The sequence below is a fragment of the Balaenoptera ricei genome, chromosome 13, assembly GCF_028023285.1.
Source record: "Balaenoptera ricei isolate mBalRic1 chromosome 13, mBalRic1.hap2, whole genome shotgun sequence".
Taxonomy (NCBI): Eukaryota; Metazoa; Chordata; class Mammalia; order Artiodactyla; family Balaenopteridae; genus Balaenoptera; species Balaenoptera ricei.
The window spans coordinates 16,034,357-16,060,322 of NC_082651.1; the positions used below are offsets into that span (position 1 = coordinate 16,034,357).

The 25,966-nt window shown below is 49.8% G+C and overlaps 2 protein-coding genes across 3 annotated transcripts; one reads left to right on the plus strand and one right to left on the minus strand.

The window, feature by feature from the left end:
- Nucleotides 1-595: 595 nt before the first annotated feature.
- On the plus strand, nt 596-12,793 carry RETSAT (retinol saturase). Its single transcript, XM_059942173.1, has 11 exons — nt 596-859; nt 1,877-2,059; nt 2,386-2,627; nt 3,490-3,691; nt 4,277-4,474; nt 6,238-6,357; nt 9,729-9,867; nt 10,102-10,214; nt 10,290-10,456; nt 10,652-10,811; nt 11,071-12,793. Exons 1-11 carry the CDS (start codon nt 691-693, stop codon nt 11,208-11,210), a joined length of 1,833 nt encoding a protein of 610 aa, XP_059798156.1. The 5' UTR covers nt 596-690; the 3' UTR covers nt 11,211-12,793.
- TGOLN2 (trans-golgi network protein 2) lies at nt 12,704-21,265 on the minus strand. 2 transcript variants are annotated; one of them, XM_059942174.1, is made up of 4 exons: nt 21,192-21,265; nt 20,244-20,956; nt 18,653-18,736; nt 12,704-13,063 (listed from the first exon to the last, which is right to left on the minus strand). In XM_059942174.1, the coding sequence occupies exons 1-4, from the start codon at nt 21,235-21,237 to the stop codon at nt 13,028-13,030; spliced, it is 879 nt and encodes a 292-aa protein (XP_059798157.1). In that variant the 5' UTR covers nt 21,238-21,265; the 3' UTR covers nt 12,704-13,027. The 2 variants fall into 2 exon arrangements, with proteins under 2 accessions (XP_059798157.1, XP_059798158.1); XM_059942175.1 differs by lacking the exon at nt 12,704-13,063 and adding an exon at nt 13,176-17,417.
- Between the last annotated feature and the right edge of the window lie 4,701 nt (nt 21,266-25,966).

Below are 25,966 nucleotides of genomic sequence, written 5' to 3' on the forward strand. Positions count from 1 at the left end.
GTATGCCAGTTCTTTCATCGGCCTTGTCGCTGGGGCCTCCCCGGCCCCTCCAGCCCCGACCAGGCCTCCGCCGCAGGCATCACCATCCCAGGGGGGCGCCGCGGCCAAAACTACTGGCCAATTTGGGGTCACAGATCCCGGTGCTCGCCGGCTGCGATGCGCGTATGTTAACAGAGATCTCAGTCCATCGAGACACCCAGCCAGAGAGGGTGGGGACTCCGGACAGAAACTTTCTCGGTGGGGAAAACAGGAAAGCAACTTGCCTCAGGTCATCCAGCGAGACCACAACCGAGGTCTCCGGTCTGCCAGTAGGGAGTCTCTCTCTGTTCTGCAACTCTCAGCCGTGTCTCGCCCCAGGGCGACCATTTCCGCCCCACATCCCTTCTCCTCGGACCCCCGGGGCTCGCCGGCGGAGTCCCCAAGTTCCCAGAGCTTTCGCGATTGCGGTGCCTCAGCCCCTCCGGACCTCCTCCGCGCATGCGCACGGCCCTCCGCGCCGCCAGAGACGTGAGTACGACGAGCCGCGAGGGTCAATCTCCGCCGGAGACTTGGCTTCTGGCCAAAAAGGGCCTGGCTGAGCAGTGGCCAAAGTTGGTTCTGCCTTCCGGGTGCGAGGATAAGCTAACTGGGCAGAGCCGCGGCCGCAGAGCCCGGGCGCAGTCGGAGCGGACGGGTTCCCACGCCAGCGCGATGTGGCTGTTGCTGCTGCCGCTGGCTGCGCTGCTGCTGGCCGTCCTCGGCAAAGTTTGCAAGGGGTTGTTCTCCGGCAGCTCCCCGAACCCCTTCTCCGAGGATGTCAAGCGGCCACCCGCGCCCCTGGTGACCGACAAGGAGGCCAGGAAGAAGGTTCTCAAGCAAGGTGAGCGGGAGGGACCCCGGGGTCCGAGGCTGCGCCCGGGCATCCTCGCGGGTTAGCGTTCCCCAGATGCAGAGTGATGGGAGGGCTTCTTTGCACGTGGAGGCACCCGCTTTAGAGTCCGCCACTGGCGAGAGCCTTGGTCCCCGCAGGCCCGGGGAATCGTGGCCACACGGGCGCGGGCATCGTCCTCGGCGAGCCACGTTTTTGGCATAGCCACGCTCAGGCCCTGCCACTTAGTATAGCGGTGGCTAACCGGATAAACAAGAGGAGACCTTTCCCCTACTTTGCTGTAAGACCTTAACGTTTTCACTTATCTTCCCCACGGGTTCAGGGACTTGGGAGAGCTGCACAGAAACCTTTATAGGAAATTGCATTTGGCCCATCAAGTGATTTGACTGGTTATGCCTGCTCCCATCTCTTGTGGTTGAAACGAGGCTCAACAGGGTGCCTCAGGCTCAGAGCTGCTCTTCCATTGACCTGCACTGTCATCTTTAAAAAGTATTTGCGAGTTTCTTCTAAGGTTTAAAGAAAGAGTTCTGCTGCTTAAAAAAGAAAAAAAGAAAAAAAAAAAGAATAACCTGTAAAAAGAATAACCTGTTGATATCCGAGATCTCTCTCACCTGTTCACTTGTAAATTTTAGTATTCTGTGCAACAAGTCTTGCAACACAGTTGGAGACAGTATTGTTCTAAGTGATCAGAGTTTTAATTGGACTCTGTCACTAATTTGCTGTGAAACCATTAGCAAGTCACTCCATTTATCTGGATTGGTCTAAAAATGAGATGACTAGTTTAACTGTGTTTCAAACCAGGTTGTGATCTCTTAGTGGGTCATGAAATCAATTTAATGGGTTGCAACTAACATTTTACATTTTAGTCAGGAGCTCCTTGCCAAACTGCTCTAGAGTTTTCTGGCGTTGTACAAGCTAGAGAATTCTGCGTTGGTTTCCACATCACTGCCCTTTCACTGCCCCCCCCCCCCGAGAAGCCCCCACCTCCATCTCCTCCATCTGCTGCAGCTTTCTCAGCCAGCCGAGTGCCAGAGAAGCTGGATGTGGTGGTGATAGGCAGTGGCTTTGGGGGCCTGGCGGCAGCTGCGATCCTGACCAAAGCTGGCAAGCGAGTTCTGGTGCTGGAACAACATACCAAGGCGGGAGGCTGTTGTCATACCTTTGGACAGCATGGCCTTGAATTTGACACGGGTAAGGCTTCTGTGGAAAAGGGCTGGGAGCAGGAGGTTTGGAGCAGCCATGGTGGGACGATCCTGGGCATTTCTGTGATTTTGGAGGCCCCGTCTTCTCCCTGGGCACCGCTTTCCTTGTCTGACAGCTGTACCCGCTGGCAGCTGAACTGGGCAGGGATTTGGTGGTTTCTGCTGCAACTCCCCTCTACAGAAAGGGTGGGTACCCCCTCTGGGCACAGACTCAGCCCTGCAGGACAACCTCTTTCACCTTGCTTCCTTGTTGGAGCTTTTCCAGGGCTCAATCCCCATATCCCTATGACACTTTGTTTTTCTGTCTCCCAACAGGAATCCATTATATCGGGCGCATGCAGGAGGGCAGCTTTGGCCGTTTTATCTTGGACCAGATCACTGAGGGGCAGTTGGACTGGGCTCCCACGGCCTCTCCCTTTGACATCATGGTACTAGAAGGGCCCAATGGCCGAAAGGAGTTTCCCATGTACAGTGGGGAGAAAGCCTACATACAGGGCCTCAAGGAGAAGTTTCCCCAGGAAGAAGCTGCCATCGACAAGTATATAAGGCTGGTTAAGGTAACACGGACATGCTGAGGACCCCCTGCTTATTCCCAACAAGGCTGACCTTCCTCATTAGCGGAGTGACGGGTAAGGGAGGCAGGAAGGAGGAACAGGCCTGTCTGTCTGGAACTCAGCCTCCACCGGAGTTGGCCTCTGTGCCCCGGTGGGCCCTCTGTCTCTGGAGCCTGGGCTCCGCAGCTGCCACTCTCACTCTGGCCTCTGGGGGGCGCTCGGCTCTCCTCCCTGACCACGCTGGCCTCCCTGTGGTCATATCACCACTCTTTTTCACTTCATCTGATTGGGATTATTCAAAAGGAATTTGGGCCGGAAACTGAGAAGCAAAAAAGGACTCACTTGAGGGTAGAATGGGAAAAATTCACAGAGTACGGAGTTTTTTGTTTTTTTGTTTATAAATTTATTTACTTTTTTATATTTGGCTGCTTTGGGTCTTCATTGCTGTGCACGGGCTTTCTCTAGTTGCGGCGAGTTGGGGCTACTCATTGCGGTGCGCGGGCTTCTCATTGCGGTGGCTTCTCTCATTGCGGAGCACGGGCTCTACGCAAGTGGGCTTCAGTAGTTGTGGCATGCGGGCTCAGTAGTTGTGGCGCCCGGGCTCAGTAGTTGTGGCGCCCGGGCTTAGTTGCTCCGTGGCATGTGGGATCTTCCCGGACCAGGGATCGAACCCGCGTCCCCTGCCTTGGCAGGTGGATTCTTAACCACTTTGCCACCAGGGAAGTCCCAAGTACAGAGTTTTAAAATCCAAATTCAGCCAAGTTCAGCCAGGGCTAAGTGTTGCTGGGCCCTCGGGCTATGCAGGCTGTTGGAAAGGCGAGTCAGGAGATGAGACCTGTTCCTCCCTGCTCATTCCCTCCCCCAGGTGGTATCCAGAGGAGTCATTCATGCCATCTTGTTGAAGATCCTCCCGCTGCCCATGGTTCAGGCCCTCAACAAGTGTGGGCTGCTCACCCGTTTCTCTCCGTTCCTCCATGCATCTACCCAGAGCCTGGCCGAGGTCCTGCGGGAGCTGCCAGCCTCCCCGGAGCTCCAGGCCGTGCTCAGCTACATCTTCCCCACTTATGGTGGGTACTGGCCTTGGGCCCCAGGCAGCTCCTGGCTCTCAGTCTTTCTTCCTGAGCCTGCTTGGCTGACTGAAATGGAACAGCACACACCCCAGGCCCTCTGGAGCTTATGGAGGAGATGTCTGTCCACCTCCCTGCTGGACACACTGATAAAAATTCCCTTCACCCACGCCCTGGATGACTTTCCTTTCCAACCAACACTGTCCTCCCTGGCAGCATGGCAGTTTGCAGGGAGGACATTCCCACTGGCCCCAAGACCTGTAAGGTTCCCCGTTCCCCACATTTGGATGGAAACAGGCCCTCTGGCTGCCCTGAGCCCTGGGGATCACTTGGATCCTGGGATGCATAGACTCAGGCTGCGTGTTCTCTTTTTTTTTTTTGGCCATGCCTCACGGCTTGCGGGATCTTAGTTCCCCAACCAGGGATTGAACCCGGGCCCCTGGCGGTGAAAGCACCGAGTCCTAACCCACTGGACCGCCAGGGAATTCCCAAAGGCTGCGTGTTTTCTGATGGGAACCCGTGTTCCTTTCTGAACGAAGGTGCCGCTGCCCCTCCTGCCTCATCACCCCTTCCTTCCTTCTGTAGGTGTGACCGCCAGCCACACCACCTTTGCCATGCATGCTCTGCTGGTTGACCACTACATAAAAGGGGCCTTTTATCCCCGAGGGGGTTCCAGTGAAATCGCTTTCCACACCATCCCTGTGATTCAGCGGGCCGGGGGTGCTGTCTTGACGAGGGCCCCTGTGCAGAGCATCTTGCTGGACTCAGCTGGGAAAGCCTGCGGTAAGAGCCCTGCATTGTCTTCACAGTCCCTGGCCGGGGTGGCAGAGACCTGGGGTCTCTGGGTGCAGAGCAAAGAAAGCACTGAGGGCAGAAGGTGTAGAAGAACTGACCTCCAAGTTGGGGGTTGAAGGCTGGAATCTGCCCCAAGCTGGGGCTGCCCGGGGATAGCGATTGGCCTGGAAGCAAAAAGGATGCGGGAAGGATAAAGGGTGGCATGGTTCCCAGAGAACAGTATTTCATCATTTATTCAATAGATAAAAATAGTTATCTGGTAATCTAGGACCTCCTGAGTGTAGGGGCTGTGTCTTTTTAATCTTTGTGTCTATAGACTTTAGCACATAATAGAGCCCAGTAAGTGTTTGTTCAGTGACTGATGGAGGGAGTACGTAACCTGGGTGCTTGTAGGGTGGTGTGGAGGCCGGCAGGATGCCCTGCCTTCAATCTGTAAATGGCAGAGTGGGACCCAGACTCTACCCCGGCTCAGGTGTTTGCTGTCACCTGCACAGAGAGTCAAAATCCCACCGTGGATGAACTCTGTGAGGAGAGGCTCTATGCAAGGAAGGACTCTGGTACACAGAACAGGCCATCCAGGCTGCGGGTGCTTCAGAAGCATCAGCTAAGGGGGCAGAGAGAGGCCTGGGGAAAATAGAACTGGTGTGACAGTAAATTCACCAGAGGAGTCTTTCAAGGAGGAGGTGGTGAGTGGGTAGCCCAGGGCACGCAAAAATCAAGAGAGAAAAGGCCGTCAGCGGTCTGCAAGGACATATGTGTAGAAGAGACTGGGAAGTTCCCGGTGGTGAGAGAGGGGTGGCTGTCCGACGTGTGAGACTTTCTCTCATGTTCATGAGCAAGTTCTCCTTCCAGCCGTCAGGGGGTCTGTGAACCAAGGTGGGTTTATCAGTTCAATTAAATTCAGTTGCAGATACGTTTATTTGTGTTTTTCACGTGCTAGGTGATAAAAGATAAGTAAATCCTAATCTCTAACTCAAGAAGTTTCCAGTCTCACAGGGAAGATGACTGCGATATAATTAAAGTGCCACAAAGAGGCAGGCACCAAGGATGGAGGTGGCACAGAGGATGGTGGAACAGGGAAGGCCTCAGAGGGAGGTCATGAAGGGTGAGAGGAAGCTAGCCAGAGGGGAAGGGTGGTTATTCCAGGCAGGGGGAACAGAATGTGCAGAGGCACAGAGGTATGAAAGAGCTGAGTATTTTTAGGCATCTGAAAATATTAGGTGGAATCATAAGAGACTGCCACATTTATAGGTTAAAAAAACGGTTGACTATCAGCTATTTCATACAGTCCTGCCTAATAGTTTAGTGAGAATGGCCAGAGATGAGGCTGGACGCACGAAAGGGACCCCATCAGGGAAGGCTGAGACAAGACCTTGGAATTTAAGTAGAGGTTAGGTGTCACTGGAGGATTTTAAAAAGAGCGTGTTGGAACGGGAACTCTGGCAGCTGTGAAGAAGGGTCTAGGATTCCAGTGAAGGCCTTCAGCCCATGGGCTCTTTCGGGGTTCGTGTGAAGCTTGGTGGGTTGCTCAAGAGAAGAGCGCCCACGCAGGGTGGGGAGAGAGGTAGGAAGCCAGTGCGGGAACCGTGAGCCAAGAGGGCAGTGCTTCAGGATGGTTCCCTCACTTTGCAGTTTGGCCTGGGGCCTGCCCGCTCGAGGTCAATGTGGGAGAGATCTGGAGGGTGGGGAACAGGGACCTTTCTCATCCTCCTGGAGCTTACAGAACCTCAGCCAAGCTCTTGTGCCTGCAGGTGTCACTGTGAAGGAGGGTCAGGAGCTGGTGAACATCTATTGCCCCATCGTGATCTCCAACGCAGGATTATTCAATACCTATGAGTACTTGTTGCCAGAGAAGGCCCGCTGTCTGCCAGGTAAACTACTGGGCTGCGTCACTGTCCTCCAAGTGCCCCAGGCCTGCCCTCTGCAACCAGCTGGCTCAACCTGGCTGGTGCTTCCCCCAGCGTTGGCGCTGCCCTTTGACCCTCCATAAGCAGAGAAGGTGAGCACACCGGTTTCTAACATCCGTTCCCAGCAGGCCTCTGTTTAGGGGGTGGGCTCAACTTCCTTTGTATCACATCCTCCCCAAAGACCCTTTGGTCCTTATCTCTCATTTCATTCTTGGCATATTTACTCCCTTTCCCCTTATCACCTCAACCATGTTTCCCTTTCCTCTTTCAAGTCTCCAGTCCTAGTTGCCCATTTCCAGTTTCCCTAGATCTTAGATCATCTCTCTGATAATCAGTGCTGGTGGGTTGAGTCCTCAAGGGACGTTTCTTGGATTTTCACTGAGTTTGCCGTATGAATCCTGCTTCCTTCCTTAATTTCTCACTTATTTTGAGTGGGGAAGCCTGATCTGACATTGTTGGTAAGGGAAGCTAAGGCTGGCGTGGAGAAGAAGGAAGGTCTTGATAATATTGTTGTGGGCCTTATTTTCCTGCCTCTTTAGGAAGCAGCTCCGTATTGGTGCTGAGGCTGCAGGAGTATCCTCTGCCGCTTGAGCCCTGAACTCAAAATAAGCCTCAGTCTAGTCGTCTCCACTGATAGGCCGTGTCCAGAAATAAAAGCCTGTTTTTGTCCTTGCCTTTTATACTCAGCCACTGGGTAGAGAGCTCGTCATCCTAATGTTGATGGCTGGGGAAACAGAGGCACACAGGTGAATAACTGCCCAAGGCCACCCAGCTGGAGGTGGCCGAGCTGAGAGGAGAAGGCTGGTGTGTCTGACTCCTAAGCCTGGGCTCCTGGCCCCCTCTGGGCTGGGAAGCATGGGGCTTCCAGAGAGAAGGCCTCACTCGAAGGGGCAGGAGAGCAGGTCGGCCCACAAGGCACAGAGTGGCTGAGCCAAGGTTAGGTGGGACGCCACCATTTGGAAAGGTAGCTGGCAGCTCCCGATGTGATTGAGGGGAGGAGGCCGCTGGCTGGGAGGGGACCAGCGATCCAGGAGGGAGGGAGCGGCATCTGCGTAAAGGCCTCTGGCTGGGGTGGGAGGTGGGGAGTAGGGAGCCGCTCACGATGAGTTTGGGGTGGACTTCACTGGTGCCCGGGGAGGAGCCCAGAGAGCAGTGGAAAGAGCGCTCCGCCCCGGAGAGCGGGCCCAGGGAGGCGGGTTCAGTAGAGAAGCGAGGCCTTGGATTTCCTGGTGGGCGAGAGGGTGGGTGGCCGTCATGACTGTCTCTGAGGTACAGGCCATGTGCTCCCGGGAACTGGCCTCCTCAGCCCTTTGCCTCGCTTAGCTGGGCCTCGGCCGGCATCTGCTGCCAGCAGGGGCCTCCCCTCTCTCAGGCCGGGTGAGCTGAGTGGGGTGGGGCAGAGACTGCCCAGTGGCCTTTGGTACTTCGTGCCTCCCTCTCTCCCAGGACCTCTGAACCCTGACACTGTCCCCTGACGGGCCCGGTGTTCCCCCGGGCCCGCCTTCTCTCCAGGCAGCAACGCCGCAGACTTAGCTGCTGAGCTTGCCTCCCTTCACTGGCGGAAGCAGCTTCCACTGCTCTTACGTATCTCAGCCCTGAAGACAGTCTCATGTGCCAGCCCCTACCTGCCTGAAGGACCAGCTGCCTCTCTCGAGTGCGAGCTGGATGAATCCCAGTTTGAGAGCATTTCAGACAGTGGCAGCAGTGATGCTTAACTCAGAGACCCCAGGTGCTGGCATTCCTTCGTTTCCAGCTGTTTGGGGGTAGAGATTCTCACAGTTCTGTCTCCCTCTCAGAGATGGGAACGGGATATCTGGTGGCCTTGGGGACAGGCAGTGCTAGTTGGGGTCGAGGGTGGAGGTGGGGTGGTCAGGCAGAGGGAGGCTTTGTGAATAGGAGCGCCTTTCTTAAATTCCAGGGCTGAGCTTTGAGGAGGTTACTGGGGGTAGTTTGGAGAGGTGTTTTGAGTAGGGAAGACTAGTTTGACAAAATCAGTAGGGGAGCTAAGGCTGGTGTGGAGAAGCAGGGCTTGGTCTCATCGTTGTGTGCCTGATTTGAGACCCAAGGTTCTATTTTTCTGCCAGGTGGGTGGCTCCTGGACCCCTTCCTTCTAGCTGGGGAAAGGGACAGAAGGGGCTGGGTGGAGGTAATGGCTGTGCTAAGGGGCTTCTGAAGACCTGGGGGCATCACTCCTGGGCCCCTGGTTCTCTCCGTGCCCACCCTGCCCCACCTGGAAAGGGGGTGCCCGCAGCTGTGGTTCCCCCACGATGCTGGGACCCAGGGGAGAAGGTGCTCCTGATTTTCCAGGGCAATTACTACTCCTCACCACATCCCCTGCCCCCCTCGGCGCTCCCACAGCTGGGCGGCTGGGTGTCTGGAAGTCTCATGCCCGTTGTCCTGCTGTAATTGTTACAACGCCCCCTTCACTCTCAGAAGTGGCCTGTTCTGGATGATAAGTTTTATGGTCACCCTACCCGTAGCACTCAGGTCTTTGCAGCCTCTAATAGGAGAGCCAGCTTCTTCAGGAAAGTGGACCGGGGACAGGCATCACGTCCGATTCCTTGCAGTGTCCCCAAGGCCTCGCAGAAGATCCAGCGCATTTCAGGTCCTCAACAAATATTTGTTACATGAATTAAGCAGAGCAGCCAGTGGCGACTTATCCCTCAGGCAGGGGCTGGCAATGGTCCTGGGAATGGGAACAAAGGATAAGACTCTGTGGAAGCAATTTCAAGAAAACCGGTCTGGGCTCAGCTGTTGAGAGGTGGGAATGCCCAGTGGCTTCGGTCCAGGGGACATCCAAAGGCTCCCACGGTGACTGCTGCCTTCCTCCTCAGTGCTATTCTTCCCTCCTCCCCAGATGAACCCTGAAATGCCAAGTGCCAGTGATGCCATTTCGCATCTGTTCATCTGCATCACTTACCATTTTAAGGCCTTGTGCTGACTGTTCAGCACAGGAGGAATTATGCATATTCAGTCATTAGATGGTTTGTATTCAACTTAATACCGAAGCCAAGGCTTACAACCAAATACTGTTCCTAGCCGTGGGCTTTGTAGTGCAGAGCCCCGTCATCCGCTCCTAACTGAGACATTAAGGGGACGATGGGAGGCAGTGAGCGGCTCAGAGAGCCGGGCGTCACTCACTGCTCCTCAAGGCGCTCAGAGCAGAAGTCTGAGGCCGTGGCCTTCACAGGCAGGAGACCGAAGAGCAGGCCCCTGCCAGGTCGAGTTGTCCAAACGTCTGAGGCTGCAGATGAGGTGAGCGGGCGTCCGCAGGTTCCCGGGGCAGGGGCAGCAGTTGGTGGCCTTGTTCACGCGGCCCTGCCGCCTGTCTGCAGGTGTGAAGCGGCAGCTGGGGATGGTGCGGCCCGGCTTGAGCATGTTCTCTGTCTTCATCTGCCTCCGAGGCTCCAAGAAGGACCTGGGGCTGCCGTCTACCAACTACTACATTTATCTTGACACAGACATGGACACGGCGTAAGGCGTGGGTGTGCGTGTGTGGGGAGGGTGTCCTCCCCTGATGCTGGGGGAGAAGCAGCAGCATGCAGGATGGGAGGAGATGGGCAACAATCTACTCCCGAAGGGCTTCTCCCTACCGAGGCTGTGCCTTGGCTTCATCCCTTCGGGGGCCCTGGGGGTGTCCTGCCCTCGGGGTGGTGCTGGCGGCTGCGGGGAACAAGGCCGGGACCGACAGCCCCTCTCCTCCCCCAGAATGGAGCACTACCTCTCTCTGCCTGCGGACAAGGCTGTAGAGCACGTGCCCGTTCTCTTCATTGCTTTCCCGTCGGCCAAGGACCCGACGACGTGGGAGGACCGGTTTTCAGGTGGGGCTGGAGGTTCTGGGGCGGGGCCTTGGGCGGGGGAGGGGCAGCAGTAGTGACCCGGCCCTGCGTCCCCAGGCCGCTCCACAGGGGTCGTGCTGGTGCCCACCTCCTATGAATGGTTCGAGGAGTGGCGGGACGAGCCCCGGGGAAAGCGGAGCAGCAGCTACGAGACCCTCAAGAGCTCCTTTGTTGAAGCCGCTCTGTCGGTCATCCTGAAGCTGTTCCCACAGCTGGAGGGGAAGGTAGGAGGGCAGATTCCTGTGGCTGGTGCATCTCTACCCTTTCTTTGGGGCAGGGGAACGAGGCCCGGGCTGACTGAGCTCCAGGAAGGGATAGGGAGCCCGTGCCGGCAGGCAGCTCGTGCAGGGGCAGGCAAGGAGGTGAGGGTCTCACAAGGTCCCACTCCCACTCTTCAGCTGCCTCTTTTGCCTCCTCAGGTGGACAGTGTGACTGGAGGGTCCCCGTTGACCAGTCAGTTCTACCTGGCAGCTCCCCGGGGGGCCTGCTACGGGGCTGACCATGACCTGGGCCGCCTGCATCCTGGTGCGATGGCCTCCATGAGGGCCCAGAGCCCCATCCCCAACCTCTACCTGACAGGTACGCTGACTGCCGCATTTTGCCAGGACCTGAGACCCTGGGCTTCCCTGTCACCCAGAGTCCTCCATGCTTGTCCTCAGATCCTGCTGCCCCCTGCAGCCTCCCACAGCCTGAGCTGGGCTGCCTCGGCAGCTGTGGACCCTGGTCCTGGTCTGAAGCCATCTCTGGGTGGCCCTGGCCCAGGGGCCCTTGTCCAGCCCTGTCCCCCACTTGGGGGGGGGGGCAGCGATGCCCACGGGCCTCTGCTTTTGTCTCCTAGGCCAGGATGTCTTCACCTGTGGGTTGATGGGAGCCCTGCAAGGGGCCCTGCTGTGCAGCAGCGCCATCCTGAAGCGGAACCTGTACTCAGACCTTCAGAAGCTTGGCGCAAGGGTCCAGGCACAGAAGAAGAAGAATTAGTTTGGTCAGGGATGAGTCAGAGGAAATTTGGCCAGTGCTCTGGCACAGCCCCTGACTTACCCATGTCTTTCTGCATTAGCTCCTCGATCACGTAAAGCACTCGTTTTTGATTTCTGAATAAGAGGTCCGACACACAAGTGTAGCATAGATGGTGCCTGTTTTTTTTTTTTTTGGCTGTGCTGCATGGCACGTGGGATCTTACCCCGACCAGGGATTGAAGTCCTGCCGTCTGCAGTGGGAGTGCAGTCTTAACCACTGGACCATCAGGGAGGTGCCTAGATGGTGGTTCTTAAACTGAAGCTCTTCCAGCCAGGCAGGTGGTAATCTTCCATACCTTTTACAACACGCTGTCTCTATGAAAGGCCCAGCGTGGGCTACTGACTTGGGTGACTTTAATGGTTCATCATGCAGCGCTCTGCATCCCACACCCACACCTCCTAACTCTGAGCCATCAAACCAAATATTCTTTTGTCAGGCGGCTAGAACCCTTGAGAGTGTTGGTCGGCTGAAGCAGGGTGGTCCCATGGGCCCGAGGCATCTCCTCCCATTCCCCCTTAGTGCCTCTCCGCGGGAGTTCTACGCAGTGGAGAGAGGGTACCTGATGAGCATGGTTTGGGTTGTAGTTCCATAGGTTCAGAGGCTCCAGATCCCATTTTTTCTCGTTCCACTGGCTTTCAGCAGGTGGGGAAACGCCTGTGATAGGGTCCATGTGGACGTGGGGGCAGGGAGCTGACAGGACGCATTAGTTAGCGAGGTGTATGTTACAGAACATCCAGTGCGCATGCAGCCAGGGCCTAGGCTCGTCTTCCTTATGATCGGGGTTAAATTGGGTTTTCACCATGCCAGCACCAAGCTACCCTCCCAGACCTCAGGGCCTGAGCCTCAAGACTTAGCTTCCTAAAATACACAGCGAGACGGGCGTTCGCAGTCAGGGCAGAGGCCTGGAAAGACAACTTCACTGGGGTTGATGCAGGTGGAGAGAGCTTTCAAGCCAAGGGTACAGCAAAGGACAAGCCGAGAGGTAACGAGTGTATTATGACAAGAAGCCCAGCTACTCCCAACCTAGGACAAGGGCTGCCTCGTGAGGAGGAGGAGCGAGGTTGGCAGTCAGTCAATCAGAACGTGGAAAATTACAGAACGTGTGCAAAGCCTGGGAATGCGTTTCCAGTGTATTGGTACTTACATGGGGATCGGGTGGGAAGGTGAGTGAAGGCTAAAGGTTTAAAAAAAAAATGACCTTCCACTTACGTTAGGCCTTATTTTAATCAATTTCAGTACAGTACTATTAAATTTATTAAGAGGGGGATTAAGAGGTACAATATAATCAATAATACTGAAATAACTTTGTATGGTGACAGATGGTTACTAGACTTACTGTGATCAATTTGTAATGTATACAAATGTCGAATCACTATGTTGTATACCTGAAACTAATATAATGTTGTATATCGACTATGCTTTTTAAAAAAAAAGGAGAAAATTTAATTTAATGATTTTAGAGCTTTAACATTTGAAATTTATTTTGGTTTCTGTGCAGATACAAAACTACGTGGTGACGGCATTCATAAAAGCTAGGTAAAACATTATATATGGAAAAATACTTGTCATTAGACCAAATAGGCTTGCCTTTTTTTTTATTTGGCTGTGCCGGGTCTTAGTTGCAGCATGCAGGATCTTCATTGCCTCGTGTGGGATCTTTGTTGCGGCATGCTGGATCTTTTTAGTTGTGGCACGTGGGAACTTCAGTTGCGGCATGTGGGATCTAGTTCCCTAACCAGGGATCGAACCCAGGCCCCCTGCATTGGGAGCGCGGAGACTTAGCCACTGGACCACCAGGGAAGTCCCCAAATAAGCTTTAAAGAAATAAAATTAAGTGATTATCGTTAAGTTACAAGGTAGAAATACAAAACACTGCAAAACAGTAGTATCCTGCTAATTGGGTAAACAAAAAAAGAAGGGAAACAATTTCAACAATCAACCATTTATTGAACATGTTAGACTTCTGAATTAAAGGAATATCGACAAGTGTAAGGAAGCTGACTTTGTTGGCAGCTTGAAACACTATACAGCTCAGACCCAATGCCTTTACAGAGGAGTTTCTAGATTGGGATATTTAGGAAATTCACACATGACTTAAGAAACTGAGGTGAGATTCAGCCTTGGTTCTTGGATGTACGGTTCAATTAAACTTGAGAATCTCTTCCCAGGATTCTTTCTTAAGCAAGGCAATGCCAAACGCAACTGTCCCAGCAAGAGTTTTTAGAAAACAGCTGGCAAAAGTACAGGGTCTGGTGTATGGCATACTCTCTTCCCTGTTCAAATGATTCAGAACATGTGCAAAGCGTGCTAGCTTTCATCACACGTGCAGCATTACATAACAAGTTACCCTGCAAAAATGAGGGGCAGGCTTTTGAATTAAATGACATGAAATGGGAGAAGAAAATGAGAATCATTATCGGGAATTTTAGAGGTTTAGAGTTCTGTCACCAAAAGTTTCATTGAAAGCCATTATGTGAAAAGAAATGTCAGTGTGTACATAGCTAGTTGTCAGTTCTTTCTGAGTTATCTTAGCCTTTCTAGGTAGACGAGCCTTCCACTCCCCCCGAGTCCAGAGGTGGACTCTTCAAATAATTCTGAAGCACAGATTCCTGCAAATAGAAACCACCCTGCGACCAAAAGCTGGGGCCAGGAAAGGAAGCACAGAGCCGTCTGGATAGGGCACCTCTCATGCCCACCCCCCGCACCCCCACCAGCTGGAGAGATCCTCCCCTCCCCCACCAGCTCACCCTCATCTGCACAATCTCTAGGAAAACATGCTTCAAAGAGTCTATCTTCAAAAAGACAACTACCCAGAAAACAACTTTTCCTTTGTTGTGGGAGATTTCTGTCAGTGCAATTTCTAAAGTGAAACTTAAATTCTATTGTACTCTTTCACACAAGAAACTATACTTCTCAGAGGCTCAAAAAGTGAAGCTATGCGGACTCTACAACAATACTTATGTGTCCACTTGGTGCCAACCCTCTTGGTGCCTGAAACCAACCTTTCTTTCTGCTCTCCTCCTTACTAGCAATATCCATCAATGAGGGGCAGCAAGCAGTAGCCAGAAAGAGCCGTGTGAGAGACCTCAGTTAAGTCACAGCCACATGTCCTGAACAAAGAACATGTCTCCTTTGCAAGAAGAAACTGAACTCAAGTCCCCAGGGACTGTCCCGTGTTAGGCAGATATGCAGATGGTGCCCTGGGTGCTCCTGGAAGGAGCTTCATTTTCTTGGGGAGACCAGACAGAGATGGCAGATACCGGCTGCCCTGTTTTGCTCAAGTTCCAAAATGTGTGAGTGGCATTATCAGGAGCTATTACAGTAAAATGGAAAGAGTCAGTCATGCGGGCCGGGGGAGTCAGGAAGGTGCATGGGCAAACGTGAGCTGGGCCCTGAAGAAACAGGTTTTGGGGAGGCAAGGGAAAGAAGATAAGGTGGGGGGACGCGCCCTAACTGAAAAACAGCCACCAGAAGCCAGGGCCTGGAGGACGCAGCAAGGACAAAACGGCACAGAGGCCTGGATGGGCCCGACAAGAGGGACCTTTGGCCCAGCGCAGATGCAGGGGAAGACAGGCAGGACAGTGCCAGCCTGCGGAGTCCTGAACGCCAGGGTCCACGAACTTGATTCTCGAAGCCACGAGACAGACGCTTCAGATCACGGCAAGCACTCTGGAAAGATCACGGACAGCAGACCAATTAAGGTGGCTCTTGGAAAAAAAAAAAAATCTAGGAGAGAAGTGGAACGGGTGGCGGTGTGGGGCAGGGAAACAAGGAAAATGGGAAGACTGTAGCTGGAGATGGTTTTCTAAAAATGGATAGGACTTTCGTGACAAGACATAAAAACGGCACAAGTCTGCAGTTTGAAGTTGAGATGAATAAAGAGATTGGGCAGTTGAGAGGGGCAGCTTAATGGGCAGAAGAGAGAAACTCCGTTTCAGTGACAACTGGATGACCAAGCTGAGATATCCAGCACACGGCAGGACTGGGTTCTTTGGGAACTAGGCCACGGATGAAAACTTGGGAGTCACTCACTCAGAGGATAAAGAATGGATGAGTTTCTAAGGAGACAAAGGAAAAGACAAAGACAAAGACCTGTCTTTGAGGGCCTTCTCCTCCACCAGCACAGGATAAAACAAAGGAGTTCTCAGAAGCCAGGACAGAGACCAAAAGAGGGGAAGTTCGATTTGGACGGTCTAACTGTCCAATTCTATCAGGCACAAGACTAAGCTTTGAGAACAAGCCACTGGATTTGGTGATCTGAACCTCTGGGAAAACATTATTAGCAGGAAGACAAGGAACGAAGTGACTTTGTAAAGGTTATGAGGAAGATGAATGGCAAGGGAATGGAAGCAACACTTTTTGGAGAAGCTGAACAGCAGAATGGACCACAAATAGGATGGATGGGAGCAGGGGAATCTGGGCATGCATGAAGATGGAAGGAAAGGGGCTAGTGGAGACAGGAAGAAAGAGAAAACATTAGAGGGGAGGAAGAAAGGCAGGGAAAGGGGAGACAGAAAAGGGAATAAAATAACCATGTCTGAGGGGATAATGCCAAGAAGAGTCCTCATTCCTTACCTCTACAGATGTTACCTGCAGAGAATGAAAATTTCAACTCAAAAGTCACCGGCTGTTTTAAGCGAGGTGGAAGATACCATGACAAACAGGATGGCCCCTTCTTCCGCCAGACTTCTTCGATAGCCTAGAATTCATCCTATTCCTCTCACTTCCCACATTCTTTGCATTTCCCTGAGATCAGCTATTCTCTTTCAGGTTTTTTTTGTTTTGTTTTTTTGGGCTTTTTTCCCCAGAAACAACTCTCTTTAGGCTCTTGATAATAGGGTAGCACAACTAGAAGAGATTTAAATAAAACAATAATCTGATACACAACACTACCCTCAGTTACCTCAGGGGAACTCTCTGAGTTTCTTTCTTTTTTTTTTTTTTTTTAATATTTATTTATTTATTTGGCTGCACTGGGTCTGAGTTGCAGCATGCGGGATCTAGTTCCCCGACCAGGGATCAAACCCAGGCCCCCTGCATTGGGAGCGTGGAGTCTTAACCACTGGACCACCAGGGAAGTCCCCTGAGTTTCTTAAATTTTAATAACCCCTGACATGGGACAGAAGGAGAATTTTTACTAATTAGCATTGGCGTTTTATATCAGATAAGAGGACCATTAACTAGATTTAGTAAAGGAGGGAGTATAGTCAGTTTGTAAATATGTCTATTTTAGGCAACAAAGGCAAAATAGAGTTTGTGGGAAACCTGTTTCATAAAAGTCCTTCGAAATTTTTAGACCCAAACCAAACAGTCCTTGCTTTCTTGCCCAAAGCATGAACTCACCCTACTTCAAAAAGTTTCTGTAATGATGGTGAGTAGGGATAAACACAATGTTTCAATAATCATAACTGTGATTTTTAAAACCTCTGTGATGGGCACAGTGGCTTTACAGCTTTCCTCCCAGAACCCCCAAGTTCAGTTTTCTGCTCAGTACAACTAAATGGAAGTGGCTTCACTTTGTCTTAAATAATATGAAAATGTCAGAAGAACGTGAAGAGCTTGCACTAGGCAGGTTGGACTCGCAGGCAATAAAGCATGTTTTTCAGCTGCTGTTTTGGTTTGCTGCTGAAGCCTTTGAAGAGAATCGTGTTCAAAGGAGCCCTCTGCCCATCAGCATTCACCACCTTCTACGTCTTTTGTAGGGCACATCTCCCCAAAGGGAGAGGACTTGGTAGAAACGGACCACAACCTGTAGTTTTCTCCTAGGTCCACGAAGGTAAGTAGTGGCGAGTGCAATGCTGTTTTCAAGGGCTAACTTTACGACAGGGCCAAGACCCGAGGGAGGGCAGTCAGCAGCAGTCACCTGCCCGGGGCTGAGATCTCCCTTTGGTCACAGCGGGGTGCGCCCACATGCTTCCCTACTCACACTCAGAGGGGGACAGGCTGGAAGACACCAGCATAAATAATGGGAACACAGGAGGACAAGTTCGCCAAAGTGCAGGTGCAAAAACCAAAGCAATCCCCTCTGCCTCTGCCAGCCCCGACTTGCCACCAAACCCTAGAGGAGGGGGTGTGTCTCTTAGGTCACAGTAGTTTTCTCTTCATTTTTCTTGATTTAGAAACAAATCAGCAGGGAGGACAAGGTTCTCAAGAACAGAAAAATCAAATCTGAAACAAGAGCAACACAATCTATTGGTAACATTCATCTTTTTCCAGAGGAATATACCTCACTGCTATGATTTTGGGGTGGGAGGTGGGGGGAGTTGCAGTTCAGGAGAAAAATTCAAAATTAAGACAAACTGACCCTCCACCATACAAACTTCAACTGATAAAACAAAAGCACATAAGATTATTTTAAAAGTCAGTTTGAAATAAAACATACACTAGAAAGATACATACTTGGTGGAGGGCATATGGGAATCTTGGCATCTACTTTGCACCATCCTGTATTGTTTTGAATTGTTTACATGCACATTTTTTTTTAATCAGAAAAAAATTATAACAAAGGGGAAAAGAAATCCTTAAACTCAATTATCTGGGAAGGTTCTAGGCCAGAGTTACATTGTGCAGCTGACCTACTGGGCTAGCTAACAAAGAGATTCTGAGCTGTGCGGCTTATTTTGTAACTGGTATGAGGACTGTGTTCCCTGTGGGAAGTCGGGCACCAACTACTCTTTACCAATGTCCTGGCTGTGGCTGCGCAGAGGGAGGGAGGGTGCATGCTGGCAGCAAGGCAGTGTGTCCCCAGGCAGGCAGGCTGCCTCTGGGGTGGAAGGAGGGCTTTGCTTTCTGGCAGAGGCCTGGGCTGGCCGCACTCAGGAAGTCTATTTGCAGGGCTGATCTAGGGAGCTGGAAGCTCCCAGATCCTACATTTCTGGATTTGTTTGCTTTCAGGGCGTGTAGTCTAGTGCTTTACTACTCGGAGTGTGGTTCCAGCAGCCTGTGGTGTCACCTGGAAACTCCCTAGAAACGAAGAAGCATAGGCTCACCCCATACAGAGTTTGCTCTTTTTTTTAATCACAATTCCTAGGGTGACTCATATGCCTATGAAAACTTGTGAAGTGCTGATGGAGTGTGAAAAGTACAGGCCGGGAGCCAAGGGAGTTGCCCGCAGGTCTTGATTTTGCCAGGAACTTGTAGTGGGAACTTAGGGGAAAAAATCATAATGTTTCTGGGCCTGAGCTTCCTCATCTGTTGAAGGAAGAAGCTGTTGCAGAGGCCTTGAGAATCTCTTCTAGCTCGAACATTGCAGACATGTTCATGTGGATGTCTATATGTTGTGGTCTGAAAAGGGCGGGGCAATGGCAACAGCACCCCCAGAATCAGCTGCTGCTGCCGCCATGCCAAACACAAGCCCACTGCTGGGCCCATCTGAGACTGCATATCCCTCCTTCCTTCCTTACCTTTTGGTCCAAACGCTGGTAGTCACTGGCCTTTGGCCGCCGTGTAACTTTGGATCTTTTTCCTTCCAGGACGAAAGCAATAATCTGGGGAAAGGAACAAGACAGCGATGAACAAGTGACTCTCTAAAGACATATTTCAGTCTCTGAAATCAGAGGTAATCACCTGGTGGCCCATTTATTAATGACCCTGACAGTAAAAAGAGCAGGACATCCACAAAAAGGCCCTATTAACAACTGTAAGGAGGACAGGGCCTAGTTACATCAGAATCCTTTATACTGCTAAACAGGAAATGACAGATGCAGGAGGGCTCTTCTGGGCTCTAGCTTGTGGTGGTCTATATGATTTACTCAAGAGCACTTGGTGAAAAGAACCGCCAACTCCTCCCCAACTTAGCCTCCTCCAGGCTGAGTCATCCACCCTCCTTTTATTTTAATATTAAGCAATAATTAATTTGCAGATAAGATAATTATCTTATCTGCAAACGTACTCTTTCACCCCACACTTCACTTCATCTTAACCTTACCACTCTCATTTCATACCTAAGGTTACTCTCCATGAGGAGCACTTGGATGTAGAATAAGGAATGTACCACTTTTTTTTTTTTTTGTGGCTGTGTCGTGAGGCATGCAGGATCTGAGTTCCCTGACCACGGATCAAACCCGTGCCCCCTGCAGTGAAAGTGCGGAGCCTTAAGCACTGGACTGCCAGGGAATTCCCAGGAATATACCACTTTTACTAAATGTCTTCCCTCATTTCTCACAGCCCTAGACCTTATGGCTATCATGAATTGAATCCTTCAATTTTAACCAGCCTACAGAAACTACTAAATTCTTAGGGCTCAATAAGAAATGAAATCATTTTGGGAAAAGAATCTGAAAATGAATATATATACATATAACTAAATCACTTTGCTGTACACCTGAAACTAACATGACATTGTAAATCAACTACACTTCAATTAAAAAAGAAAAAAGGAATGCAATCATTTTGTCCTTAGAGTGGTTACTAAGCAACACAACAAACCCTGCTGAAGTAAAAGATGAGTGTATCCATGCAATTTCTGGCCTTTCGTCTAATCAGAAACTCAACTGACTGCAGAATATAGTCCCTGGGCTCTCTGCTGTTGGTGTTGAAGACTATGTAACCATTCTTTCTGCCACTGCACATGGAAAACAAAAGCTTGGGAAAGGAAGCTAGAGATAATAAGACAGGAAGCACTGTCTTTTCGAGAGGGGAATCAGGAAGATAAGGGCTCTAACTACTTACAGACTGTCACATACCCAGGTCCTCTCAGGCTCTGATGGATTGTAAATTCCAAGATTACGGGAGGAGACCCTAATTTGGGTCAGAGCATAATAACGTCCTAAACTTGGCACCTGACGCAACAGCAGAAGGCACTCAGAGGAAACAGACATGAAAATACATGATTTCTAAAAGAAGAATAAAGGACCCTAGCAGGGTCTCAGAAAAAAATGAAGTTTGTTTTTAAATTCCTAGTGCTTACAGGCAGATGAGTGATGGATACCCACACACCAAGCTTTCAGGGTGGAGGAAATCCCATCCCTCCTCTTAAAGCAACTCTTGACTTACCTTCCGCTTATTGTGGTAGGCAATATAGAGGACAGCAACGAGAATGGCTGCTGTCACCAGATATGCAAAGAAGTGGCTGCTCTCTGCACTGGAACTTCCAAGATTATCCTTATAAAGGTCATCCTTCTCCCTACTCCAGGGATTCAAAACTGTGCTTTCACGGTTCTCACTGGAGGCGGAGCCAGGCATTTCTTTCTCGTCTTTGGGTGGTGCACCCTCTTCAGGCTCTGTATCCCCTTCTTCAGTCTCCTTGGGCTCCTCATCTTCAGGTGGTTCTAAAGACTTACCTTCTCCCTCCTGCTGGGTAGAAGAGGGGTCAGACTCTAGCAATCCTTTTTCCCCAGATTCAGTTCTGGAAGCCTGCAGAGCTTTGTCAGCTCGTGTGTTTAAATCAGGATTGGTTGGCTCCTTGTTATCAGAAGATGGGCTGGAGACCGAGTTGGTGGACGGGTCTCTGGAGGAATTGCCAAGGCTGTCATTCTTGTGGTGCAGCTCGGATTCCGAATTGCCAGTGACGGCTTTCACGGTGTGCCGCTCGGGTTCCGAACTGCCAGGGACGGCTTTCGTGGTACTCGGACTCAGAGAGGGTCTGTCACTGTGTTCTTGCTCAGGCTGCGGGGTCAAGATGAGCTGCTTGGAGACTCTTGTAGAAGCCGGACTTGTCACCGGAGCGTGTGTTGTGGTGACTAGCTCAGAAGAGGACTGCCCGGAGCCTGAAATAGAGAAACCGTCTGGCTGAAGAGAGGCAGGCGGGGAGAAAGGAATCCTCAGAACGTTGCAACGGGCAAACAGGGGAAGGGGGTGATGGCGAGCGGAGAGGTGGCGAGGGTCGGGCAGGGAAGAAGTGAGGTCAGGTGGCGACCGGCCACGGTGAGTATGGTGGGCCTGGGGGCGAGAGTGGGATTAGTGGAGGCGGGTCGAGGAGTGGTGGGGGGTGGATGGTCTTACCCGCCGCTGCGACGCTCAGCAAAACGAACACAACCCAAAACCTCATCCTGCACAGACTGCGCTTCCGCCCTCTACTGCTCTCGCGAGATCAGCGCGCGGGCTCAGCGCTCATGCCCCACCCCTTCCTGCGTGCGTCTCCCGCAGCCATACCCGGGCGAGGGGCGGGGCTTGGGGAAAGATTGGGCTGTGTGTGGTTCAGCTGTTCTCTCGGCGATGATTTCTTTTCTTGCTGTCGGCGCCCTATTGTCCCCTGTGGAAGGCGTATCCACCTTTTTCTGGTTTCTTTGCTACATAGCAGCCGCTACAGACCGTTACTCCCCCTTTTTCTTCTTTGCCCTCGTACTTATGAGACAATATAGGCAGAGCAGGAGCTCCCTGGCCCGCGGACTATCCCATGGGACTGACGTCGCTGTGGCCCAGCGCCTCTTCGCCCCATCTTCTGCCTACAGTTCTACCTTCTCCTTCTCTCGCGGTTCTTTCCCTGCCGTACACAAATGTGTGGAAATCTGGAAACGGAAACCCACCACATCACCTTTGTAGCGGGAGCCTTTGCAACCCTGCTCCCCTCTCTCCTGACCCCACGGAAACTGTGCCCTCCGAGGTCGCCAAAGATCTTTTCTAAAAAGTCCATCATTTATATGTATTTGTATGGCAGATTCACTTTGCTGTACACCTGAAACTGGCACAATATTGTAAATCAATTTCAATTATACCCAATAAAAATTTAAAGAAAGGGATCTTCCCTGGTGGCACAGTGGTTAAGAATCCACCTGCCAATGCAGCGGACGCGGGTTCGAGCCCTGGTCCAAGATGATCCCACATGCCGCGGAGCAGCTAAGCCCGTGTGCCACAACTACTGAGGCTGTGCTCTACAGCCCGTGAGCCACAACTACTGAGCCCGCGTTCCGCAACTACTGAAGCCTGCGCGCCTACAGCCCATGCTCCACAACAAGAGAAGCCACCGCAATGAGAAGGCCGTGCCCTGCAACGAAGAGTAGCCCCCACTCGCTGCAACTAGAGAAAGCCCGCGTGCAGCAACGAAGACCCAAAACAGCCAAAAATAAATAAATAATAAATTAATTTATAAAAAGAAAAAAGAAAATGGCGGGGGTTGAGACTGGAGCAGAGCCTCCAGCCAGATTAAGTATTAAATGATCTAGGTTCCCATTAACACAGGTTGAAATGTAATCCTACCAAAAAGGATTACAGCTGCCAGGAGATATAACACTCTTCTGCAGTCTGAGTACAATATTTGGGTTATGTGGCATGCAGTTCTAGTCAGGTGAATTTCTGAAGAATTTTAAGGACTAGTATATGATGTAAATATAGTTTTCAGGAACAAGTACTTTGTTTTGCTACTTTAAAACCTTTTAGTCCAGTGGTTAGGACTCGGCGCTTTCACTGCAGTGGCTGGGGTTCAATCCCTGGTTGGGGAACTAAGATCCCACAAGCCAAGGGGCGCGGCCAAAAGTAAAAATAATAAAATTAAAATAATCTAAAAAAAAAACCCTTTGATATGCTTCTCAGTGTTTCTCTGTTGTAAGAGAATCTCTCACACACACCCTCATTACTAAGGAGAGAATAAGAATCAAAGAGAAGTGAGAAATCTTTTACAAATTAGTTCAGAACTGTGACTCTGGCTTAAGGAAGTGAACTGGTAAATGAATGTTTCTAAAATTCTCTCCACCTCCCCTAAATAAATACTTGACTAACATTAAAGGATTTGGCTTAGGACAAATGGTTACCAGACTTATCGTGGTGTATTTTGTAATGTATGCAAATGTCAAATCACTATATAGTATACCTGAAACTAACAATATTGTCCATGAACCATATTTCAATTTTAAAAAAAGGAAAAAAAAAAAAAAAGGATATTGGCTTGGTACACTCGTGTGTGCATTTGTGTGCGCTTGAGTCTGTGCATGTACGTAGGGGAATGGCAAGTTATTAAGCCTGACCTTGTGTCCATATTATTAGGCAGGAGAGAAAATAAGGGTCCAAATCATACAGAGTTTGTGGGCTATGTCCAGGGTTTTATATTTTATCTTAACATTAACGAGAAGCCATTAAAGCTGTTTAAGTAGGGGAAAGATAGAGTTGGGAATTATTATTTTTTTTGGCTGCATTGGGTCTTCGTTGCTGCGGGCTTTCTCTAGTTGTAGCGAGCAGGGGCTACTCTTCGTCGCGGTGCGCGGGCTTCTCATTGCGGTGGCTTCTCTTGTTGTGGAGCATGGGCTCTTGGCACGTGGGCTTCAGTAGTTGTGGCATGCGGGCTCAGTAGTCGCGGCAGGTGGGCCCTAGAGCACGTGGGTTTCAGTAGTTGTGGCTCGTGGGCTCTAGAGCGCAGGCTCAGTAGTTGTGGCGCAAGGGCTAGTTGCTTCGCGGCATGTGGGATACTCCCAGACCAGGGCTCAAACCCGTGTCCCCTGCATTGGCAGGCGGATTCTCAACCACTGTGCCACCAGGGAAGTCCCCAGAGTTGGGAATTTTTGAAGATTAGTCTGGTCGTAGGGTGAAGAATCTACTCTTGGGGTGGTGAGAAGAGAAGAGTGGATTTAGAAGTTAATCAGGTAGGAGGCTGTTGCAATAGTCCTAGTAGGACTAGCAGAGGGACACTGAGAATGGAGGGAAGTGGTTGGACTCAAGATAAATTTGGGAGGTAATACCAACAGACTGGATATAGGATATAGGCCTGGCTTATGTGAGGCACAAATCTACTGTGGCAACTATTTCAGGTGTGTGGTTTTTCTCCAGGAAGTGCTGCTACCTAGAATAGGAGTAGAGAAGGCAGATTTTAGCACTAACTCCTAACTCACACCAATTTTGGTTTAAGGGAATGGTAGGGTGCAACTTGAATAAATCTTAAATTTCCTTGTACTTCTTCGTGATAAAAATACTCAACAAATTTGGAAAAGAAGGGAACTTCCTCAACCTGAAGTGGGCATGTACAGAAACCTCACAACTAACATTATAGTTAATGGTAAAAGACTAGATGCTTTCCTCCTGAGATAAGGAACCATGTCTGCTCCCACCACTTCTACTCAACTTTGTACTGTAAGTAGCCAAGACAATTCAGCAAGAAAACAAAATAAGAAGCATCCAGGTTGAAAAGGGAGAAGTAAAACTATCTCTGTTTTCAGATAACATGATCTTGTATAAAGAGAATCCTGAGGATTTTCTAAAAATTTATTAGGACGAGTTCAGCAAGGATGTAAGATGTGAGATCAATATATAAAAATCAATTATATTTCTATACACTTGCAACAGACAATCTAAAAATGAAATTAAGAAAAATTCCATTTACAGTAGTATCAAAAATAATAAAATTAAATTTAAGAATAAATTTAACAAAAGAAATGCAAAACGTACACTCTGAAACAATAAAGTATTACTAAAAAAAACTAAAGAAGCCCTAAATAAATGGAAAGACATCCCATATTCATGGATTGGAAGACATAATTGTTAGAATGCCTGTGCTCCTCAAATTGATCTACCAACACAATCCCTATAAAAATCCCAGGTGGCTTCTTTGCAGAAATTGACAAGCTGATACTAAAATTTATACGAAAATGCAAGAGACCCAGAATAGCCAATACAGGTTTGAAAAAGAAGAACAAAATCAAAGGACTCTCATTTCCCAATTTTAAAACTTATTACAAAATTACAGTAATTAGGACAGTGTGGTACAGGCATAAAGATACATAGATGAATGGAATAGAATTGAGAGTCAGGAAATAAACCTATATATTTATGGTCAGTTGATTTTTGACAAGGGTGCTGACTGTTCAACGGGGGAAAGAATAGTGTTTTCAACAAACGGTGCTGGGATAACTGGCTAATAAACATATGAATGGTTGTTCAACATCATTAGTATTAGTTGGGTAAATGCAAATCAAAATCACAGTGAGATATCACCTCACACCTGCTATAATGGCTATCATCAAAAAAACCCCACGAATAACAAATGTTGGTGAGGATGTGGAGAAAAGGGAACCTTCGTACACTGTTGGTAGGAATGTAAATTTGTGCAGCCACTGTGGAAAACAGTATGGAGGCTTCTCAAAAAACTAAAAATAGAACTACCATATGACCCAGCAATTCCATTCCTGGCTATATATCTGAAAAAAAACATAAACACTAATTCGAAAAGATACATGCACCCCAATGTTCATAGCAGCATTATTTACAATCGCCAAGATATGGAAGCAACCTGAGTGTCCATCAACAGATGAGTGGGAAAAGAAGATGTGGTGTATATATACAATGGAAAACTACTCAGACATAAAAAAAACACAAAGTTTTGTCTTTTGCAGCAACGTGGATGGACTTGGAGGGCATTATGCTAAGTGAAATAAGTCAGACAGATAAAGACAAATACTGAATGACATCACTTATATGTGGAATCTAAAAAATACAACAAACTAGTGAATATAACAAAAAAGAAGCACACTCAGATATAGAGAACAAACTAGTGGTTACCAGTGGGAGAGTGGGTGGTACAAACTACTGGGTGTAAGATAGGCTAAAAGATATAATGTACAACATGGGGAATATAGCCAGTATTTTGTTATAACTGTAAATAGAGTGTAATCTTTAAAAACTGTATTCAAAAAAAAAAAAAAGAAAATAATATGTTGGTGAGGATGTGGAGAAATTGGAGCCCTCAGACATTGCTGATTGGAATGTAAAATGTTGTAGCTGCTTTGAAAAAGTTTGGCAATTCCTCAAAATGTTAAACATAGAATTACCAATATGACCCAGCAATCCCACTTCTA

Coding starts and splice junctions, on each gene's coding strand:
- RETSAT (XM_059942173.1), top strand. CDS start 691: ATGTGGCTGTTGCTGCTGCCGCTGGCTGCGCTGCTGCTGGCCGTCCTC. Junction 860..1,876: donor GAAGAAGGTTCTCAAGCAAG/GTGAGCGGGAGG, acceptor CATCTGCTGCAG/CTTTCTCAGCCAGCCGAGTG. Junction 10,215..10,289: donor GTGGGAGGACCGGTTTTCAG/GTGGGGCTGGAG, acceptor CTGCGTCCCCAG/GCCGCTCCACAGGGGTCGTG.
- TGOLN2 (XM_059942174.1), bottom strand. CDS start 21,237: ATGAGGTTTTGGGTTGTGTTCGTTTTGCTGAGCGTCGCAGCGGCGG. Junction 20,957..21,191: donor GCTGAGCGTCGCAGCGGCGG/GTAAGACCATCC, acceptor TCTCTATTTCAG/GCTCCGGGCAGTCCTCTTCT. Junction 13,064..18,652: donor ACCAGCGTTTGGACCAAAAG/GTAAGGAAGGAA, acceptor ATTTCTTTAAAG/CTTATTTGGGGACTTCCCTG.